Consider the following 17,791-nt stretch of genomic DNA (forward strand, 5'->3'; position numbering starts at 1 on the left):
CCTTTACCAGACCAGGGTCTCTTAGAAAACATGATGCGGCGTGCAAGTCCGAGTCTGTCGGTCCGTGATCATGTCCGGTACATGATGCAGCGCGACTCGGACTGGACATGCTCCGCCCCACCAAGATTGGGGACCGCCAGTATGACCCGGACTTGCCATAGTCCGGCTTTCTACATTGTAGACTTGCATATAGTACTACTATACACCGGACCTCCAAATAGCCTGAAGCGACCGTCCACTGCCGTCCACTAAAAGTCGTTCGGTCAGCCACCTGACACTAGGTATTTAAAACAACTTCCACAATGATGAATGCGCTTTTCTACTGTATGGCTCTTCTTAGCCTGTAAATCAACAAGCACACAAATTGCTAGGAATAGTTTGCGAAAGTCTTCTCTCTCCCTTTTTTTTTTTTAAGTGAAATTCACTCCCGCACTCTTCTCTGTTCAAAACAGACGAGAGCAGGAAGGAAGGAGGAAGGCGGATAGAAAAAGCAAAAGGAGAAAGAGACATAATTAATCAGTCAAGCCTTTTACCAAGAAATTTCCCATCTCAGTTCATCTCAATTTCTGCCCATGAAAGTTGGTAGACAATGTTGCGGGATGGTGTTTCCTTGGGCAATCAGGGCACCGTATCCGCATTCCTGACCACAAGTGATGCATGCATTGCGAGAGACACTTAGAAATACATTTCTGAGTGAAAAACCACTGAGGATATTGTAGCTTGTCCACGGGACTCTGAAATACTTGACTATCCCATTTGCTAGCAAATGAAGCAATCGCCATTCAACTTGACAAGAATCCTGCCAGACGAGAGAGCGAAAGTCTCCGGCGACCAACCAAACCAGATTCAAACAATTCCACATTATATGGCCATTTCACAACTCCTAGCGGTTGCATGGCTAGACAGACAGAAATAGCTTTAGATGATTCACCACGTGATTGTCAACCGACGCGACTCAAGTCTGCGTGGAATAAATGATCAACACGGCGAGTTAAGGTACACAAGCGCTGCGACCGTGCTCGCCCTTCAGCCCAATGTTATAGCGGGGGATGGCCTAGAACTGAGCACTAAAACTCTCTTATATAGTGGGTAGCATAGATTGTGGGGTTAAAGTAACACGGCAGGTTTGGCAGGTAGGCGAGCAAAAGCGCATGAACCGCTCTCTTTCCAGAGTAGAAATAGAATTTTCTCCTTTGGTATATAACATGAATTTTTGCCAAGACGAGATTTCTTCGAGCATTCATTCACATACACATACTCGGGCTTGAACAAGTCCTGGGGGGAACCAGTATACCGTTGTCGTCAGCTCCGGATGTCCAACCCAAAGACCGTTAGAATCTCCCTGTAGCGACGCCCGCAATGAGAGTCATGCTTGATTCCATTCTACCTAGTGGCCACCATGCCTATGCCAACGCTACACGTTATGGGCAAAGAGTGATACCGATGCAGTGGGCTGGTTCCTGCGCCAAGACCCTCCCCCGCAAACGCCCAGAGACCAACCTGCGCTGCTCATTGGTTTCCAGAGCCCTGGCTTACACATATGACCTGATTAGAGCTGGGTTCAATGGGCAGTTTTTGGCCTTTCTCTCTCTATCTCTCGCTCTCGCCCACTCTATCGCTCGCGATATCCATGATTCCTACTCCTCTCCAACTTTACCGCTAGAATAAAGAGTTGAAGATGCGGAGATGACTTTGTCCGTTTTCTTCTCCTTCTTCCCCATGGGGTTGAGAGTCTGGGGGGAAATGGAGTAGCTGAACCAGTCTGTCGGTGAAGTATGTAAAGGGCCACTCCTTCGCAACAAAAAATGCACAATATCTTGTCGATCCAAGCTCGCTCAGGTTCCTCCAAGCTCAGCCTACCCCGACAAACCAACCTCAGGAGAAACACTCGCCTCCCCTCACGAAAGACACCAAACCGCAGTCATGACTGATGTCCAGTCTGTTGTGCCTGGCAAAGCGGCAAAAGCTAGCGAGCCAACGAGCCAGCAAATCGAAGCCATTTACGACGAAAAGTACAGCGATGAAAAGGCAGTTGATGCGGATTACTCTGGCGCCACCAAGAAAACCGATCCCGCCGAGATCAAACTGGTCAAGAAATTGGACTATAGAATTATGCCCATTCTTTGGGCCATGTATTTCATGAATTATGTGAGTTTTTGTATATGGCACAGATTGTGAGATTGGGCCGGGCAAATTACTGAAACGTTGCACAGTTGGATCGCAACGCCATTGCCAATGCCCGTCTCAACAATTTGGAGAAGGACTTGGGTCTGGTCGGCTCTCAGTATAACACCTGCATCTCAATCTTGTTTGTTGGGTACGTTTTCATACTTACACTGAACGCAACATGCCATTGATCTATTTGCTAGATATCTGCTCATGCAGATTCCGTCCAACATGTTGATGTCGTCTGGAAAGATGCGCCCATCCTTGTATATGTCGAGTTGCATGGCGGCGTGGGCACTCGTGAGCGCATTGACTTCTATTGTGCATAATTACACAGGTGAGTTGCGTGATGCAAAAATTGTACACACCGTGGAGAATGCTAATACTCGTTCAAAGGTCTCGTTGTGGTCCGATTCTTCCTAGGTATCGCCGAAGCGCCTTTCTACCCTGGCGCACTCTATCTGCTCTCCATATTCTACACTCGAAAGGAGATTGCGACTAGAATTTCGATTCTTTACTCCGGAAATATATTCGCCACCGCCTTTGCTGGTCTGATCGCGGCAGCCACCTTTTCGACTCTCGACGGCGCACATGGTCTTGCTGGCTGGAAATGGCTGTTCATCATTGAGGGCGTCGTCACCTTTGGCGTCGCTGGTATTGGAATCATGATGCTGCCCGACTCGCCACTGACCACGTCGTGGTTGACCCCGGAAGAGCGACAGCTTGCCCACGACCGCATGGTCCGGGATACTGTGGGCAGCGAATCCAGCAAAGGCACTAGGGCAGGATTCTTCCAGGCGATCAAGGACCCCAAGCTTTACTTGTTGTGCTTTATGCAGAATATGCACCTGTCGGCTTGCTCTTTCAACAACTTCTTCCCTACAGTGGTTGGCAGTTTGGGATTCCAGACGACAATCACGCTGGTTTTGACATGCCCCCCCTATTTGGTCTCTGGCATCGTGGGATGCATAGTCGGGTTTACTTCTGGGCGATATAACGAGCGCACCTGGCACATTACCCTCAGCATGGGCGCCGCCCTGGCCGGCTTCATCATCAGTTGTGCCACGCTGAACACGGCCGCTCGCTACCTGTCGTGCTTCCTCTTTGCCAGCGGCGCCTATGCTGTCAATTCCGTCATTCTGGGCTGGGTATCAGCAACGCTGGGGCAGACGCCCGAGAAAAAGGCCGTGTCCCTGTCCATTGTCAATGTCGTTGCCAACGCCTCGTACATTTACACGGCCTATCTCTACCCCAAGAGCGACGGCCCGCGCTACCTCATTGCCATGTCTAGCAACTGCGCGTTTGCATTCTTGACGATTGCCTCGGCTTGGATTTTGAGGTTTTGGCTGATTAGGATCAACAAGTCAACTGCGAGGGACGGACAGCTTCAGTTTGCGTATTAGATGATGCAAATACCGGGTCACATTGGCTGGCACAAATTAACTCAATGCTTCACTTGACAGCCATCCAAATGGGCAAGCGAAAGTCTATGCTCTGTGTATCTAGCGACAAGAGGGCGAGTGAAGAAACAAAGAACCACCCCCGGAGCGCAATAGCCGGGTCCTGGGACAGGCCATTTGATACCTCCGCTCTTATATATGTATACACATTTGAAGACTCCAATTTCGAAATCATGCCCGCCATCATGATACTTGACTTTAAGCTGAACGCATCAATGTCTTCGCAACCACTCACTAGGGTATGAACGTCGAAAGAGTAAAGCCTCTCTAACGCAACCTTTTACCTCAACTGCAACATGACGTTTTACGAGGCACGAAATCTGATGTGTGCAAATACACAACTCCCGATGGAAAACATTAGTTGCAATAGGTATACACTTTGGATTCTAGACTTGCCGTTGGTAGTCGGTCTCTCCCATTCATAAAATTCACATCATTAAACATGCCATGCCAATTTAGAATATTTGTGCCAAGGAGTGCGACCTGTCGACGATGTAAAGATCGTACACGCACCCTTATTTGTGCCTTTCTGTGCATTGACTTGTGTGACCAAGTTACTCTCGTGAACAAGGATATGCCCCGGCAGTATTTGCAGTTCCGGTGGGATGCATATACTCAAGATTGGAAGAGCGGTGGAACGGCCAATCAGCACACATTATAATCCAGCTCCACTCTAGAAATAATTACCATGCAACTATATCGTATTCGGTTTTCGATGAAACAAGGCTTTCTCAATGTTGACTTATAACATAGTTTGCCAAGTCATAAGCCGGGCCACGACGCTCCACGATACCGTAATAGTAAAACTGTTGGTGTTTTCTGGCTTGTAAATGAATCGAATTATTCGATTTGAACTGGACGAGTTTGAATGAAAAATGCACCAATGAGAAAATCATGGATGTTTTTGAGAGATATGGGAAGTATAAAACTGCCTAGGCAAACGAAACATCAGCCATGCCGAGCTTCAATTGAGCAACCTAGACCAGAGGCTATACACTTTTCTCCGCCAGTCTTTGTTTGTTCCCCTGATCAATCTTTCAAGATGAAGTTCACTGTCAGTGCCTTGTTGTGCCTTGTCGCCTCGTCACAGGTTGCCGCTCTCGGTACACCAGTGAGACGCAGCCTTGGCACCGCAACTGTTTCCCTGGGGGCAGCCATAGGCACTCCTTCCCAGTTGGGGTCAGGGATTCTCTACGGTATTCCTCCCAACGACGACGGTAGCGCATCGACACAGATACCAGACCATTTCTACACGGATATCGGATTCAACCTGGGTCGTGCTGGGGGTGCGGCCTGGGGATCCCCCAACCGGGGCTGGTCATTCAGTCCCGCAGAATATACGGTGGGCTTGAAAGTCTAAGTTTTTGATTTCGAAGCTTTGAAGCAAGTCTGACGTTTGTTTGCCCTCAGTACCGTTTTCAAGTGACACTCTCAAACTATCGAACCACCAGGCAACACGGCGGTGACTTTTACTTGTTGCCCCATGATCTTTGGGGCATCGACACGGACGGCAAGCCCTACCCTGGCGACGACGGTGATTGGATTTACTACGACCAGTTTCTTGACCAGCTCATAAGTGATATAAAGGCCAACAGCATGACCGATGGCTTGATTATTGATATTTGGAACGAGCCAGATGCATCGGGGCTCTTCTGGAGACGAACCCAGGCCCAGTACCTGGAGATGTGGGGCCGTACTTACTATCGATTAAGGTCAAGCCAGCCCCTTGCAACATATTCAATGTGTATATCAACTAATAGTTTCACAGGCAAGATCTACCTTCTGTTAGTCTTTCAGGTCCCGCGACGAGTTGCGGTCCGGCGGACAACAACCCAACCTTTACTGGTTGGGCAGAGTTCGTTGCTCAAAACGGAAGTATCCCGGATATCTATACTTGGCACGCTTTGAACCCAGCCCTGAGCCCTTCCACCGACGCCAGCTATTTTGCAAGTCTGCGCAGCTCACTGGGATTGCCCTCCAAACCAATCTGTATCAATGAGTATCTTGCCTATGCCGAAGAAGGGCCCGGACCAGTAACGTACTACCTGAGTCAATTCGAGCGCTTGGGTATCAGTGGCGTCAAGGCGAACTGGGCCAAGGGTGAAGCCAATGCCTTCGCTCTGCATAATTACCTGGCCAACATTCTCGGACCCGAAGGCGCCACGTCGGATTACTACGGCAACGGGGAGTTTCAGCTATACAAGTACTACGCATCCATGAGCGGCGAGCGTGTGGCAACCACCCCTTCCTCTGATGGTGTCTTTGAGGTCTTTGCCACACGGAACCCGGTTAAAATGATCACTGCTGCTCGTCTGAGCACTGACTCTTATACCGTGACGGTGACAGGGTTTGCTGCAGCAGGCTTTACCGGAACTACAGTTACAAAGCATGCCTATGGCTTTGAGTGGGACGGTGTCTTTGGAGAGGTTGACGGCACGGTAGATTTTGGGACCGAGGTGCACACTGTCAGTGGTGATGCGGTATGTCTTCCGTCTGCAACACCTATCAGCCATCCAAGCTCACTTTTGGTTAGATTTCATTCGATGTATACCCACGATCAGTGAATGAGGCATACGCATTTGAATTTTCCTAGAGACGGTGCTAATGGTAAAGTACTGATCGGTTTACCATGATCGCTCGCGATGCCTCCCTCTATCTTCAAGAACCGTTAGTCAAGTAACGCCAATCAAGCTTTCATTCCGCATCGATCTCCTCAAATGGAACCGAGAAGTTGGGCCAGCACTGGACAACAAAACAGGGCGATGCAGACTATGGCGAACAAGGCGCTCTGTTTGTATAATTAAATTGAGTGAGCCATAATCGAGCAAGGTGGCAAAGTTTAGTTTGTAATACTAGTTTATGATACTTATTACCATTTTACACATGAGAACACATGGAATTTTCAAAGGCCACAAATTATGTGTGATTTGCTATTGATTCCTCTTAGATTATACCTAGACGTCATGAGCTAAGCGCATCCCTGCGCTGCAACTGGAAAGGTAGCATATTGGTACGTAAATAGTTCCCAGGATCCTCTAGTAGAGTTCATGGCGGAGAAAGATAAATCACGTTGGCTCAATCGATGTGAAATAAATGTCTCGAATTAAGATTATTTACATGCCATCGATGTAGACAATCACAGCTTCGCTATTCAACACATTGACAGTGGCAACTCCATCGTCCACATTGATAGTCTCCATGACTGGACTACCCGTAGTATAGTGACCCTTGCCGAGATCAACACTATAACTCCACTGCTCCCCAGCCCAGCTCACATTGTGGGTTGGCCCGGCGTAGTCAAAGCCTTGCGCAGCGGCGCCAAGGTCAGCGTGAAGTCGCCGAACTGTAACGGACGTCACGCCCGCGGGGAGTGTGACATTAAAGTCTTCACTCCCCCGTTCTCCTCCGAGAGTGCCGTTATAGAGACGCAGATTGACGAGTGCCAGACGCAGGAGCGCACCAGACGCATTGTCGTACGCCGAGTATGCGCTCAGATACGGCCGATCTTCTCCGAGATCAATCTCTTGCACAGCAGTGTCGCCCTCGGCTCCGATGAAATCCGCCACGTAGGCGGCAGCCGGGAACGGGGCGCGGACCTGAGGACCCGTGTTGGTGTCGACCGCCGAGTCGTCAGGCACCCAGAACTGGCGACTGGCCGAGGGCCGACCTGCCAGGTTGTTGACGCGCGCCACGCCTCGTGTCATGCAGAGCAGGTTGAAATCGACAGCCCAGAGGGCATAGCCGAATCCGCTTTGAAACTGTGGTGGTGCGCCGCCTAGGACTGCTGCGTCCTCGTCAATGTAGTAGGGTAGACCCATAGCCTTTGAGGCTTGGATACTTTCCGAGTAGTTGGCGAGGCGATTGGTAATTGTATAATGATTGAGCATTCTTGCTGTGCGTGGTGTGAGGAAATGACACCATCCTTTGTAGATCTCATCACTCACCTTGCATTGTGGCATCATTCCAAGTCTGGGGTGGTTTGACCTGGTAATAATGCTCGGCTGTATTCTTGAGCAGACCATTGTTATTCATTCCGGCACTGAGTGCATCTGATCTGTGGAGCACGTCAATATAGTTTGCAATAATAAAGACCAAAAAGATTGTACTCACAGCTTCCATTTGTTTCCGGTTCCCGCATTCTCACTTGCCGTGTTACTCGCTTCGAATATCTTCCGAGCATCGCCCGTGAGATTCAGCGCATCGATGATAGCGGCTTGAATCTGCAGAGCGTCATCGACATACTTCTCAGCCGTGGCATCGTACCACTCGGGCTCATTGCCTAGAGCAATGGCATCGACCCTTTCTGCCCCAACATTCTCCCAAGCCTGCGTCACGTAGGCGAGAGTCATGGTCAAGTTGACAGTGGAATTGAGAGGCGCCTGGATGTTGATCTTGGCACTTTGAAAGCTTTGAAAGCCTTCAAAGAACGAAGGTCCTAGACTGTAGTATGCATCGCTACCGTTTGGGCAGTCGCTGCCGTTACGTTCGAGGCAGATCCTGTTCTCGGTCTGTGATGGATCATACGAGAACTTATCACCGCTTGTGCCACCAACTCGAAGGACTGGCGGGGCGCCCATGCGATCCGCGATGGAGGCGATGAGGTTGTTGGAGAAGTCATTTGCATAGTTATTTAGAAAGGCATTCTCAATGCCAAAGCCAACAAAATCCTTGGGGACTATAGGCGCATCATCGTCCTTTGTTGCCGGGTCCAATGAAACAGCCTGGGTTGTTGTAGCATTGAGGAGAGGAAGGCAAAGAGACAGGTTTGAGTAATGCATCTTGTAGTTTCGCATGAAGTGCACTGACTCAAGAAGCAGTAGACCTGGAGTAGATTTGCGATTCAAAGCATATTTATAGCGGCAAACTACGTCAGCATGATTGACCAGTCAAACGAAACCGAGCCCTATAAAATGAGCTAACGTTAGCCCGTCTTAGGCGGCCGCATGTGTAGGGGCCTGTTAAGATGTGCTGTGTATAATGTAGTCTAGTGCTTACATACAACGGGCCTCGGTCGCCACCTTCTATGATTGGCTTGTCCTTGCACCTCGAAAGGCGAATCCTGCAATACAGGCACACAAACCAATCCCATTGACATCTCATACTTGAATTGTTTCTTTTTGGCTTTGTTCTCCTTATGTGAGATGATATGACGGCGAGAGACTAACCCGACCAACGTTGACATGCGACAGAGAAAATGTTGGTAGATCAGGGTGCGAAAGAATCTCGATCTACCGGCCACCGTGCTAATCACAAGCCCCCGGCTCTGTCAATCCTCAGCACTTCTTGACCCACAGCACCGCTCAAAATTCAACCCTTTGAGAGCATTGGCGGTGACTGCACGGTTAGACAGGTCAGCTGGATGGTATAACAACTGGCCCTAGGCCGTTCAACTGAATACTATACATACTTTGAATATATTTTATTCCGATAACGATCAACACTCATGCTGACATCTTCCTACCCCTTGACTTACCAAGGATAAGTGAACACAAAAGCTGAGCTGAGCTAATGCAGATCAGATGACGGGTGGAAACAATCTGTCGATCTCAAGTCGGCAGTGACAGAAAACCCTTGTTGTCTATTAGTAGTCGGTGTGAGCGATGGGATTCGGTACATGGCCGGTTTTAATGCATACATCAGTTCGTGCCTCGAATAAGGTGTGCAAATTTATATTCAGAAACGCGGACTTGGTACCTGAACACAACCCTGTGATTGATGATCCGAAAAACTTATACCAGGCGGACATCAACTTGCAGAATGCTAGCTAAGAGTCAAGTCCTCCGATAGTGATGCTCTTGACATTTGTGTATTCGGCGAGCCCATAACAGCTTCCTTCCTTGCCGTATCCACTCTCCTTTACGCCCCCAAACGGGGCCTCTGCAGCGCTAATCTTGCCAGTGTTGGCGCCCACCATGCCGACCTGCAACCGCTGCGCGACGCGCATGATGCGAGCATAGTCGCGCGAAAAGAAGTAGCCAGCCAAGCCAAACTCGGTGTCGTTGGCCAGACGAATGGCTTCCTCTTCGGTATCAAATTCAAAAACTGGCGCAAGGGGACCAAACGTCTCGTCTCTGCTCACAATCATGTCCGGTGTCGCTCCAGAAATGACCGTCGGCGCAAAAAAGTAGCCCGGCTGCTCTGGGGCTTTGCCGCCTACTTCAATCTTTCCACCCTTGGCCAGCGCATCCTCGATGTGCTCTCTTACTTTCTTCACGGCGGCCTCGTTGACCAATGGGCCTTGGGTCGTCGAGGGCTCATACCCGGGACCCATTTGGAGAGCCGACACCTTTTGGACCAGCTTGGCCGTGAACTCTTTGGCGACGCTCTTTTGCACGTACAGACGGTTTGCGCACACGCACGTCTGGCCCGAACAGCGAAACTTGCAAAACATGGCGCCCTCTACAGCAGCATCGAGATCCGCGTCCGCAAAGACAATAAACGGCGCGTTGCCGCCGAGCTCCAAGCTGACCTTTTTGAGCGTGCCCGCGGCGAGTTTGGCCAGCATCTTGCCCACGCCCGTAGACCCCGTAAAGGAAATCTTCTTGACCAGCGGATTGGTCGCCAGCTCCGTGGCCGCCTGGCGGTCCTTGGTCGGACACACCTGGATCAGGCCGGGCGGAAACCCGGCCTCGACCGCCAGCTTGGTCAGCGCCAGACAGGTAAAGGGCGTCTCGCTCGGCGGCTTGATGACGACGGAGCAGCCCGCCGCCAGAGCGGGTGCCACCTTGCGCGTAATCATGGCCGCGGGGAAGTTCCACGGCGTGATGATGCCGCAGACGCCTACCGGCTCGCGAATGGTCATGAGCGTCGTGTGCGGCATGGATGACGGGATGGTGACGCCGTAGGATCTGGTGGCCTCCTCGGCGAACCACGCAATGAAACTGGCGGCATAGGCCGTCTCGCCTCTGGCTTCACCCATCGTCTTGCCATTTTCGAGGCTGAGAATCGTGGCAACTTGTGAAATAAGACTTTTAGTCATGAAGCTCCTAGAAAATGACATGGTGTCTGCTTACTATCTTCTTGGTTTGTCATGATAAGTTCATACCATTTCCTAAGCAAAGCGCCCCGGACAGCAGCCGTGGTGCTGGCAAAATATTTGTCTCCGGCTTGACTAGCATCCTGGATCGCCGTTTGAAAGTCTTCAAGACTGCAATTGGCTACTTGGCCCAGCACCGAAGCTGAAGAGGCCTCTGTAAACATGTGCGGTAAGAATCATGTTTCGAAGTGGAAGTTAAGAAGAATCAGATCATTTACCATAGACATCGAATTTTGCGTCTTTTGATACCCATTCCCCAGAAATGAATGCATCTGCGATGAAGAGACTTGAGTCTTTGAGCTGTATGCCACCAGTCAGATGCAAAGGCCGGCCGTGCGACAGACTATATTTGGTACTGACCTTGGACTGCACATCAATCTTGCTTGTTGACGCCATTGTTAATGCTCTTTGAATAAAGCCACTTGGAATATGTTGCAAGGTTCTGCAGGATTCTGCTCTTTACGATGTCGAGTATAATACCGTGACGTTCAGCGATCTCAGTGGCTACGATGCCTATATCAAAGTCGCAAACAACCGTCTTGGCACCATGGTTAGTGCCAATCCCGAAACGGAAATCACAGGCCGTCCTAGCCGGAAGTCTAGAGAGTCTTGGAGAGCACCATCCTCGGAATTAGCTCCCGAATACTTCAATTGAACGGGAAATGATGTAAATTCCGCTAAGCTGCCGAGCTGAATATCAGCTGCTTTGTAGAGAACAGGAACATATGTATTCCCTGTTTCAAAACCCCTAGCCAACGTACTAGAGCACGCCACGATCGCCTTGAGACAAGGGAAAGCAACAACAAGCATGCACGTCTTGCTCCGAGTTTACAAACCACGACAATTCGACATCATACTTGAATTTTTAGAAAGGTGATATTAGACGAATTTCTCTACATATTGAAGCCCGCGAACCCCGTAGTCTCTCCGGTAAACACCCAGTCAAGGTCAAGGTCGACCTCATTGTTTATTATATTTATGGCATCGGAGCTTTGCGGGTCTTCGCCTAGACCATGTCTCGTGTCTTGTTGGGACAAAGGCCCTCCCTGAGACCGAGCCCTCTTCCGCGGGGATGAATAGTCGTGCCCAGAAGAGACGGACGACCCGGGTGGACGACCTCGAGCGGCACGGACCTGGACGTCCCATTGCCGTTGAAGAATGGTGAGGAAATCCCGGACCCGTTTGGCGCTCTCCCATGCTGGAACATACTCGTCCAGCGCTCGCAGGCACGTACTGAGATGGAGGCCAGTCTCCTCTCGACTAAAGTCACCAAAATTGGTGAAATTGGCAAATATGAGCAACAAAGCAGCCGATCCCGTACAGTTGACGGCCTGCACATTTATGCGTCGAAGTGTGTAATGTATTTCGTAAATGTTGAGAAGTTTCGCAATGCTTATAGCAGCATCTATACATCTCTTCCGCGCATATTCAAAGGAGAGGCCTCGTGTGTCCAGAGTGTCAGTTGACTGCCTAAAGCTCTTTGACATTAGAGGTCTGTGAGTGTATATTATATGTTGGTAATATTGCATGCTTTAATATCAATCAGTGATCCGGTCAGGCATCATTTCGCGTCGAGAACATACTGTAATAGTAGAACATAAGGTAAATATCGCTCTGTCCGATTATCGGGGTCGACTTGAAGCGATGGAGGCAAATTGAGTTGCCAGTTGGTCAACTCTGCAGATGCCGTGTGTGTCAATTGTCTGAGGGTGTCAGTGGAAGACTTCAGACTTCCATACCTGCGAGACACCAGATGTCAGTACATTCGATGTGTTTCGGGTCGATCTGACTTACAGGCCGTAACCAATAGGCGCCATAAGCTGCCACAATAGTGCCCTATGTTTGCTCAATGTGTCCAAATCAGTTTCCAGTGAGGCAATGCTTGCCTGACGATCGGTGGGTTTTGTGACAGTCACATCCTGCATATTGATTCGTGAAGGTCTACCGAGGTGGAAACCCCACATTCTGTCCCCCGATCAGTCTCTCATGATTTTGAAATCATGGTCATGGCAAAATTACGTACTGGTCAGTGGTGTAGACACCCCAAAACACCAATCTGCGAAGATCTGCCTCTTTTTGGCTCAGTTTTCCGGCGCTGACATATGGAGACATGTCAACGTGGAGGGCCAGATCAAACGACAGGCGTACCGCCATTCCTTGAGACATGTCAGTTTCAAAAGCTCCAACAAACTTTCCATTGTAAAGTATTTACCACTATACAACCATCCTCTGGCGTCTCGCTTGCACCCAAAGTCATGCCCACTCAGAACAGTCATGGCTTGCACTGTAGCAAGACTAGGGGAATCCAATTCAATCTCCAGCAAGGCCTTTGCCCTGTCGGCGAAGAAGTCGGAAAGAGATTTGGGAAATGTAAGGAACCCTGGGTAATATCGAGCTTCAAAAGCAGCACCAAGTGCCAGTCTGGAGAACGCGTTAGCCTCGAGTCATTGCACAGATTGCTAGTAGACTTACATGGCATTTTCCAATGCCTCGGAGAAATACGGGGTATCCTGCTTCTGTTCTTGCCACTGGACCATGGCTTCTTCATACATTTTGCGGTCTACAACACACATTGTTGGATTTTGCCACGTAAAGTAGAGGTCTGTCAGGTGCTTTCTCAGACTGTCGTCGACATCCTTGTGTAAACCCAGTCTTTCCAAATACTCTTGGCCATCGTTGCGAACGCTCCGGTGTATTGTGAGGTTATCAGACGGCGGCATCTGCACCAAATGAAAGTCTGAAGTAGGCCCGAAGTAGCGCACGTTGCCCCCGGGCCCAATCTGTAGACTGCCCATTCGGTCAGAGAGTTGTTCAACAAGCGCGTCGACCACATCCGTTGCACTATCTGCCGTGCTCGATGTCTCTGGTTGTGGTGTTTTGATCGCCAGAGGTGATGCTCCAGTGTGGGGAGAGGGGATGCTGCCCGAGACCGAATGGTTGTAAGGTTGCAGATTGGGATCTTCGGGCGCCGCCTGAGTGTCAAATATATCTCCGCGAAGATCATTCCAAGTCCAATTCTGGGAAGGAAGACCAGGAAAGGCCACATCTACTGGATCTTTTGCTCTATTTATCTCGTCGATGATGCCATCGTCCAGACATTCTAGCAAAGGATCCTGCGTGGTGCTATCATTTCGCACGTGGGAGGTCCGTGGCGATGTCGATTCATCACGGCCGGACTGGCAAGATTGAGGAATATCGATGTTGAGCCTCAAGGTTGACAAGACGCGCTTAAGAGTGGCAGCCTGCTCATCATCGATGGGTGGTGGCTCAAGAGAGTTTTCTGATATGAATTGAGATAATTGCTCAGTGCGACTGAAAAGCACCTCAATTGCTACTCGAGCGGACAGTCTGAGCCAGAATTAGTCGTTTCATTCGTATATTGTCAAGATATCCCTACACTCACTTGCGGCGATCATCACTTGCTCGGTACCGGCATTCTCGACCTCTGTTCTGGCAATTGGAGCAAGTCGGGGTAGTTCCGTCACACTGCAGAACAATCAGCTGCCAGGACGCGACTGAAAAGAGAGAGGTTCTTTTCATCTTACCTTGATCTTGCTCTCTCTGCAACCTACGCAAGCCGTAGTAACATACTTTCTTCTGTTCCCTGTAGCATTTGAAGACGCCATATTGGTTCAAGATGCGATACTACATATCAAAACATCGGGAAGGAATTCTGGCAAAGACATAGCAACAAGTTGACGCTGGCTGCTCCCCTCAATCGTGGGGAAATGACTACTAGCGGCGCGGGGTTATGGGTTACCCCAAATTGGCGTCAAATTGGGGCATGAATCGCCGATAGATCCCTCTTGACTCGCTCCTAGGTACCATTGCCCACTGAGAAGGGGTCACTTTTACCAATTGACTCCTATACAGTCACTTGGTAAGGTGAAAACACGATTGCTCATTTGGGATGATGTAACACTTGGTATCATGAGACGAATATTCGCCAATTCTATCTTCGTATTAAAGAACACAACACGTAGATGATCGTGCCACTGCACAATAACTTTAGTGATATCCAATTGACAGCTTCGTGAGCAGACCTCAAGGGGGGAAACCCGAGAGAGATTGGGCAAAGTTCTCTGGTTTCAAGGGTCTAATATGTACCAACACTATGATCTTTCGAGATTATGACATATTTCAAACCATACCGACGCGGAGATTGGACCCTCTCTAATATCTCTAGTCCTTTAATTAGCAAAGCGCAAGTCATAGGACACCAGCCATTGATTTGAATGACTAGTTATCTTTGCAGCGACTTCCAGGAGCCTGGTCACCTATAACTTTAAGTTCACGGAATTGATGTCCGCGCACTAAAATGCCTATCAACTAGCGCCCGTAGGCATGGGCCCAAGACTCTTGGATCACGATATCTGCCCACGGGGTAAATAGCTGAATCTGGGGTAAGTCTCCATTACGCGGCACTTGATTCATGATTAGAGCCGCAATATCATGGCTGTGAGAACTATATCAAGAAGCTCAAGAATTTTCAATATACAAAAAGCGCTCTCATGTTCTTTAGAACTCCAATCATTCCACTGCATCTATCAGATTGGACCTTGATTGACAATTACGAAACATCACCCGACTCAAAGTAGCATTGTGTCCTATTCAACAATGTCCTCGTCAGACTCGCAGGAAAAGCGAGTGGATATGGGACTGACCGTTGAGCATGCTGAGCACGACAACAATGCTCAATTGCCCCAGGATATTAAGTCCATCCACAGCAGCCAGCCGGTGTGGGCTGAAAGAGAGACATATGGAAAGTCTGGTACGCATGTACTGTTGCTTGGAAACTCGATAGAAACAATACTGACGATTGCATTGATTAAACAAAAAAGGTTTTCGCGGCATATTCACGAACAAATATGTCTTTTGCTGCGCAGCATTCTCAACCCTCGGCGGTGCCCTTTTCGGATACGACCAAGGTGTAATGGCCATAACACTCGGCATGGAGCAATTTCAAGACGTCTTTCCCGAGGTTCGAACCAATGCCGCCGGAGCGGGATTTCAAAAAGGCCTACTTACTGCCATGATCGAGTTGGGTGCATTTATCGGAGCCATGAACCAGGGTTGGATCGCCGACAAGCTGTCGCGTAAGTGGTCCATCATGGCAGCTGTCGTCATCTTCATTATTGGTTCGGCCATCCAGACTGGATCCATGAACTATTCCACCCTTCTGGGAGGCCGGTTTGTAGGTGGTATTGGCGTTGGCATGCTGGCCATGGTCGCTCCTCTCTACATTTCGGAGCTCGCACCGCCCGAGATTCGCGGTACGCTGTTGGTGCTTCAAGAGCTGTCCATTGTCACCGCCATTGTCGTTGCGTTCTACACCACCTATGGTACAAGGTTCATTGCGAGCGACTGGTCCTGGCGACTACCATTTCTTATTCAAATGGCTCCCGCCTTGTTCCTCGGTGCCGGCGTCCCCTTTCTGCCCTATTCGCCTCGCTGGCTTGCCTCCAAGGAGCGCGACGACGAGGCTCTGCAGGTACTGTCAAAGCTGCGAGGCTTCCCCACCACGGACGCTCGAGTTGTGCGCGAATGGATTGAAATCCGAGCCGAGCACCGATACTGCAAAGAGACTTCCATGGAAAGACACCCGAAGCTACACGACGGTCGCTTGTCCAGTCGAATCAAGCTATACATCGTCGGCTACCTTGATTGTTTCCGCAAAGGGGCAATCAAGAGAACTCACGTCGGCATTGGTCTCATGTTCTTTCAGCGTACGTTGCAGATTTCGCGGTCGCTATTGACCTTGCTAACCTTTTTCCTAGAGTTTGCTGGCATTAATGCCCTCATTTACTACTCGCCAACTCTGTTTGAGACTATGGGCCTGAACACTCAGATGCAACTAGACATGTCGGGCGTTCTGAACATTTGCCAAGTAATTGCATGTTTATGGTCTCTTTATGGCATGGACAGATATGGCCGCCGTACTCTGCTCCTGGGGGGTGGCGTCTGTATGATCATTGCGCACTTGGTAATTGCCGTTCTCGTCAGCCAATACTCGACCAGCTGGGCAAGCCACCAGGCGGCCGCTTGGACGTCCGTCGCGTTTCTGCTATTCTTCATGCTGACATTCGGGGCTGGTTGGGGTCCTGTTCCCTGGGCGATGCCCGCAGAGATCTTCCCTGCCTCTCTCAGAGCAAAAGGCGTGAGCTATTCCACAATGTCCAACTGGTTCAATAACTTCATCATTGGTCTTATAACGCCTCCTTTGATTCAAAATACCGGCTACGGAACCTATGTGTTCTTCTGCGTCTTTTGCTTACTCGCCGTCGTCTGGGTCTGGTTTGTCGTTCCAGAGGTGAGTCTTGCCTTGCTGAACAAGTATCATGGCCAGTTGCTAACTTGCGGTAGACCAATGGCAGAACCCTCGAGCAGATGGATGAAGTCTTCAACGACAACATTGGAGATATCGAGATTACTCGCCGTGCCAGAATCGAGGCGGATCTTGCCGCTGAATTGGGGCACATGTCTACTCAAAATGCTGTTTGATGGAATGTACAATAGTCACCTGGTGGAGAACGATACGTTACATCTTTGTAGGCAAGGCAGGGAATCTTTTTTCCCCTCCAAGTCAATACAAACGGGAATTTCCCCCAGACCACCATTATTCCGTTCTTTGGTCTTAGCTAGTTGAATGAGAACATTTCACAAGACTACTGAATTTCGTTTTAAAAATACACTTTCTACAAATCTATACGGAACAAAATCCCCTCTGATGGTGCCACCCCACTCACTTACCGCTGGTGGCAGTAGCAGAGACTAAGGAGATGGCTTTGTGGTATACACTCAATGCATTTCTCATGGCATCTTGAACCAATGATTTGATAGCGCCGACAAAAAAAAAAAAAAAAAGGAGGTAGGAAGTTTCCCGATACTTGCAGATTGGTTCTTTGTCCAATCCATTTTCATAGCTCCGTCATGGATACCAACGAGGCAGAGTGGTTGACCTTCCTGGGAATTCCCAGTCTAGGGGCTTTATTAATTACACTGACCTTCCAAACGATAAGGAATTTGAAACGGGAATTAACCGCAGATTCCAATAAATGTGAGAGTTCTGTAGCTACCTAACATTTCGCTAATCATTACCAAAGACGAAAATTGCCCGCATATGAAGAAG

The 17,791-nt window shown here is 49.5% G+C and overlaps 6 protein-coding genes across 6 annotated transcripts; 3 read left to right on the forward strand and 3 right to left on the reverse strand.

Annotated features, from left to right (window-relative positions):
- Window positions 1-1,923: 1,923 nt before the first annotated feature.
- PFICI_10603 (uncharacterized protein) lies at window positions 1,924-3,569 on the forward strand (the record flags this gene model as incomplete). The annotated part of the gene is made up of 4 exons (XM_007839184.1): window positions 1,924-2,148; window positions 2,214-2,317; window positions 2,370-2,503; window positions 2,563-3,569. 4 exons carry the CDS (start codon window positions 1,924-1,926, stop codon window positions 3,567-3,569), a joined length of 1,470 nt encoding a protein of 489 aa, XP_007837375.1.
- Window positions 3,570-4,668: 1,099 nt separating this feature from the next.
- PFICI_10604 (uncharacterized protein) lies at window positions 4,669-6,219 on the forward strand (the record flags this gene model as incomplete). The annotated part of the gene is made up of 4 exons (XM_007839185.1): window positions 4,669-4,968; window positions 5,037-5,338; window positions 5,395-6,106; window positions 6,160-6,219. The coding sequence occupies 4 exons, from the start codon at window positions 4,669-4,671 to the stop codon at window positions 6,217-6,219; spliced, it is 1,374 nt and encodes a 457-aa protein (XP_007837376.1).
- Window positions 6,220-6,739: 520 nt separating this feature from the next.
- Window positions 6,740-8,404, reverse strand: PFICI_10605 (uncharacterized protein; the record flags this gene model as incomplete). Its single annotated transcript, XM_007839186.1, has 3 exons — window positions 6,740-7,518; window positions 7,571-7,680; window positions 7,737-8,404. The coding sequence occupies 3 exons, from the start codon at window positions 8,402-8,404 to the stop codon at window positions 6,740-6,742; spliced, it is 1,557 nt and encodes a 518-aa protein (XP_007837377.1).
- Window positions 8,405-9,390: 986 nt separating this feature from the next.
- PFICI_10606 (uncharacterized protein) lies at window positions 9,391-11,058 on the reverse strand (the record flags this gene model as incomplete). The annotated part of the gene is made up of 4 exons (XM_007839187.1): window positions 9,391-10,580; window positions 10,640-10,816; window positions 10,881-10,962; window positions 11,023-11,058. 4 exons carry the CDS (start codon window positions 11,056-11,058, stop codon window positions 9,391-9,393), a joined length of 1,485 nt encoding a protein of 494 aa, XP_007837378.1.
- A 497-nt stretch (window positions 11,059-11,555) lies between these two features.
- Window positions 11,556-14,288, reverse strand: PFICI_10607 (uncharacterized protein; the record flags this gene model as incomplete). Its single annotated transcript, XM_007839188.1, has 8 exons — window positions 11,556-12,192; window positions 12,246-12,401; window positions 12,457-12,627; window positions 12,686-12,818; window positions 12,875-13,083; window positions 13,135-14,010; window positions 14,066-14,148; window positions 14,208-14,288. 8 exons carry the CDS (start codon window positions 14,286-14,288, stop codon window positions 11,556-11,558), a joined length of 2,346 nt encoding a protein of 781 aa, XP_007837379.1.
- A 991-nt stretch (window positions 14,289-15,279) lies between these two features.
- On the forward strand, window positions 15,280-17,163 carry PFICI_10608 (uncharacterized protein; the record flags this gene model as incomplete). The annotated part of the gene is made up of 4 exons (XM_007839189.1): window positions 15,280-15,433; window positions 15,504-16,388; window positions 16,440-16,972; window positions 17,026-17,163. 4 exons carry the CDS (start codon window positions 15,280-15,282, stop codon window positions 17,161-17,163), a joined length of 1,710 nt encoding a protein of 569 aa, XP_007837380.1.
- Window positions 17,164-17,791: the final 628 nt, after the last annotated feature.

The sequence above is a fragment of the Pestalotiopsis fici genome (assembly GCF_000516985.1).
Source record: "Pestalotiopsis fici W106-1 unplaced genomic scaffold PFICI_Scf_7, whole genome shotgun sequence".
NCBI classification, from domain to species: domain Eukaryota; kingdom Fungi; phylum Ascomycota; class Sordariomycetes; order Amphisphaeriales; family Sporocadaceae; genus Pestalotiopsis; species Pestalotiopsis fici.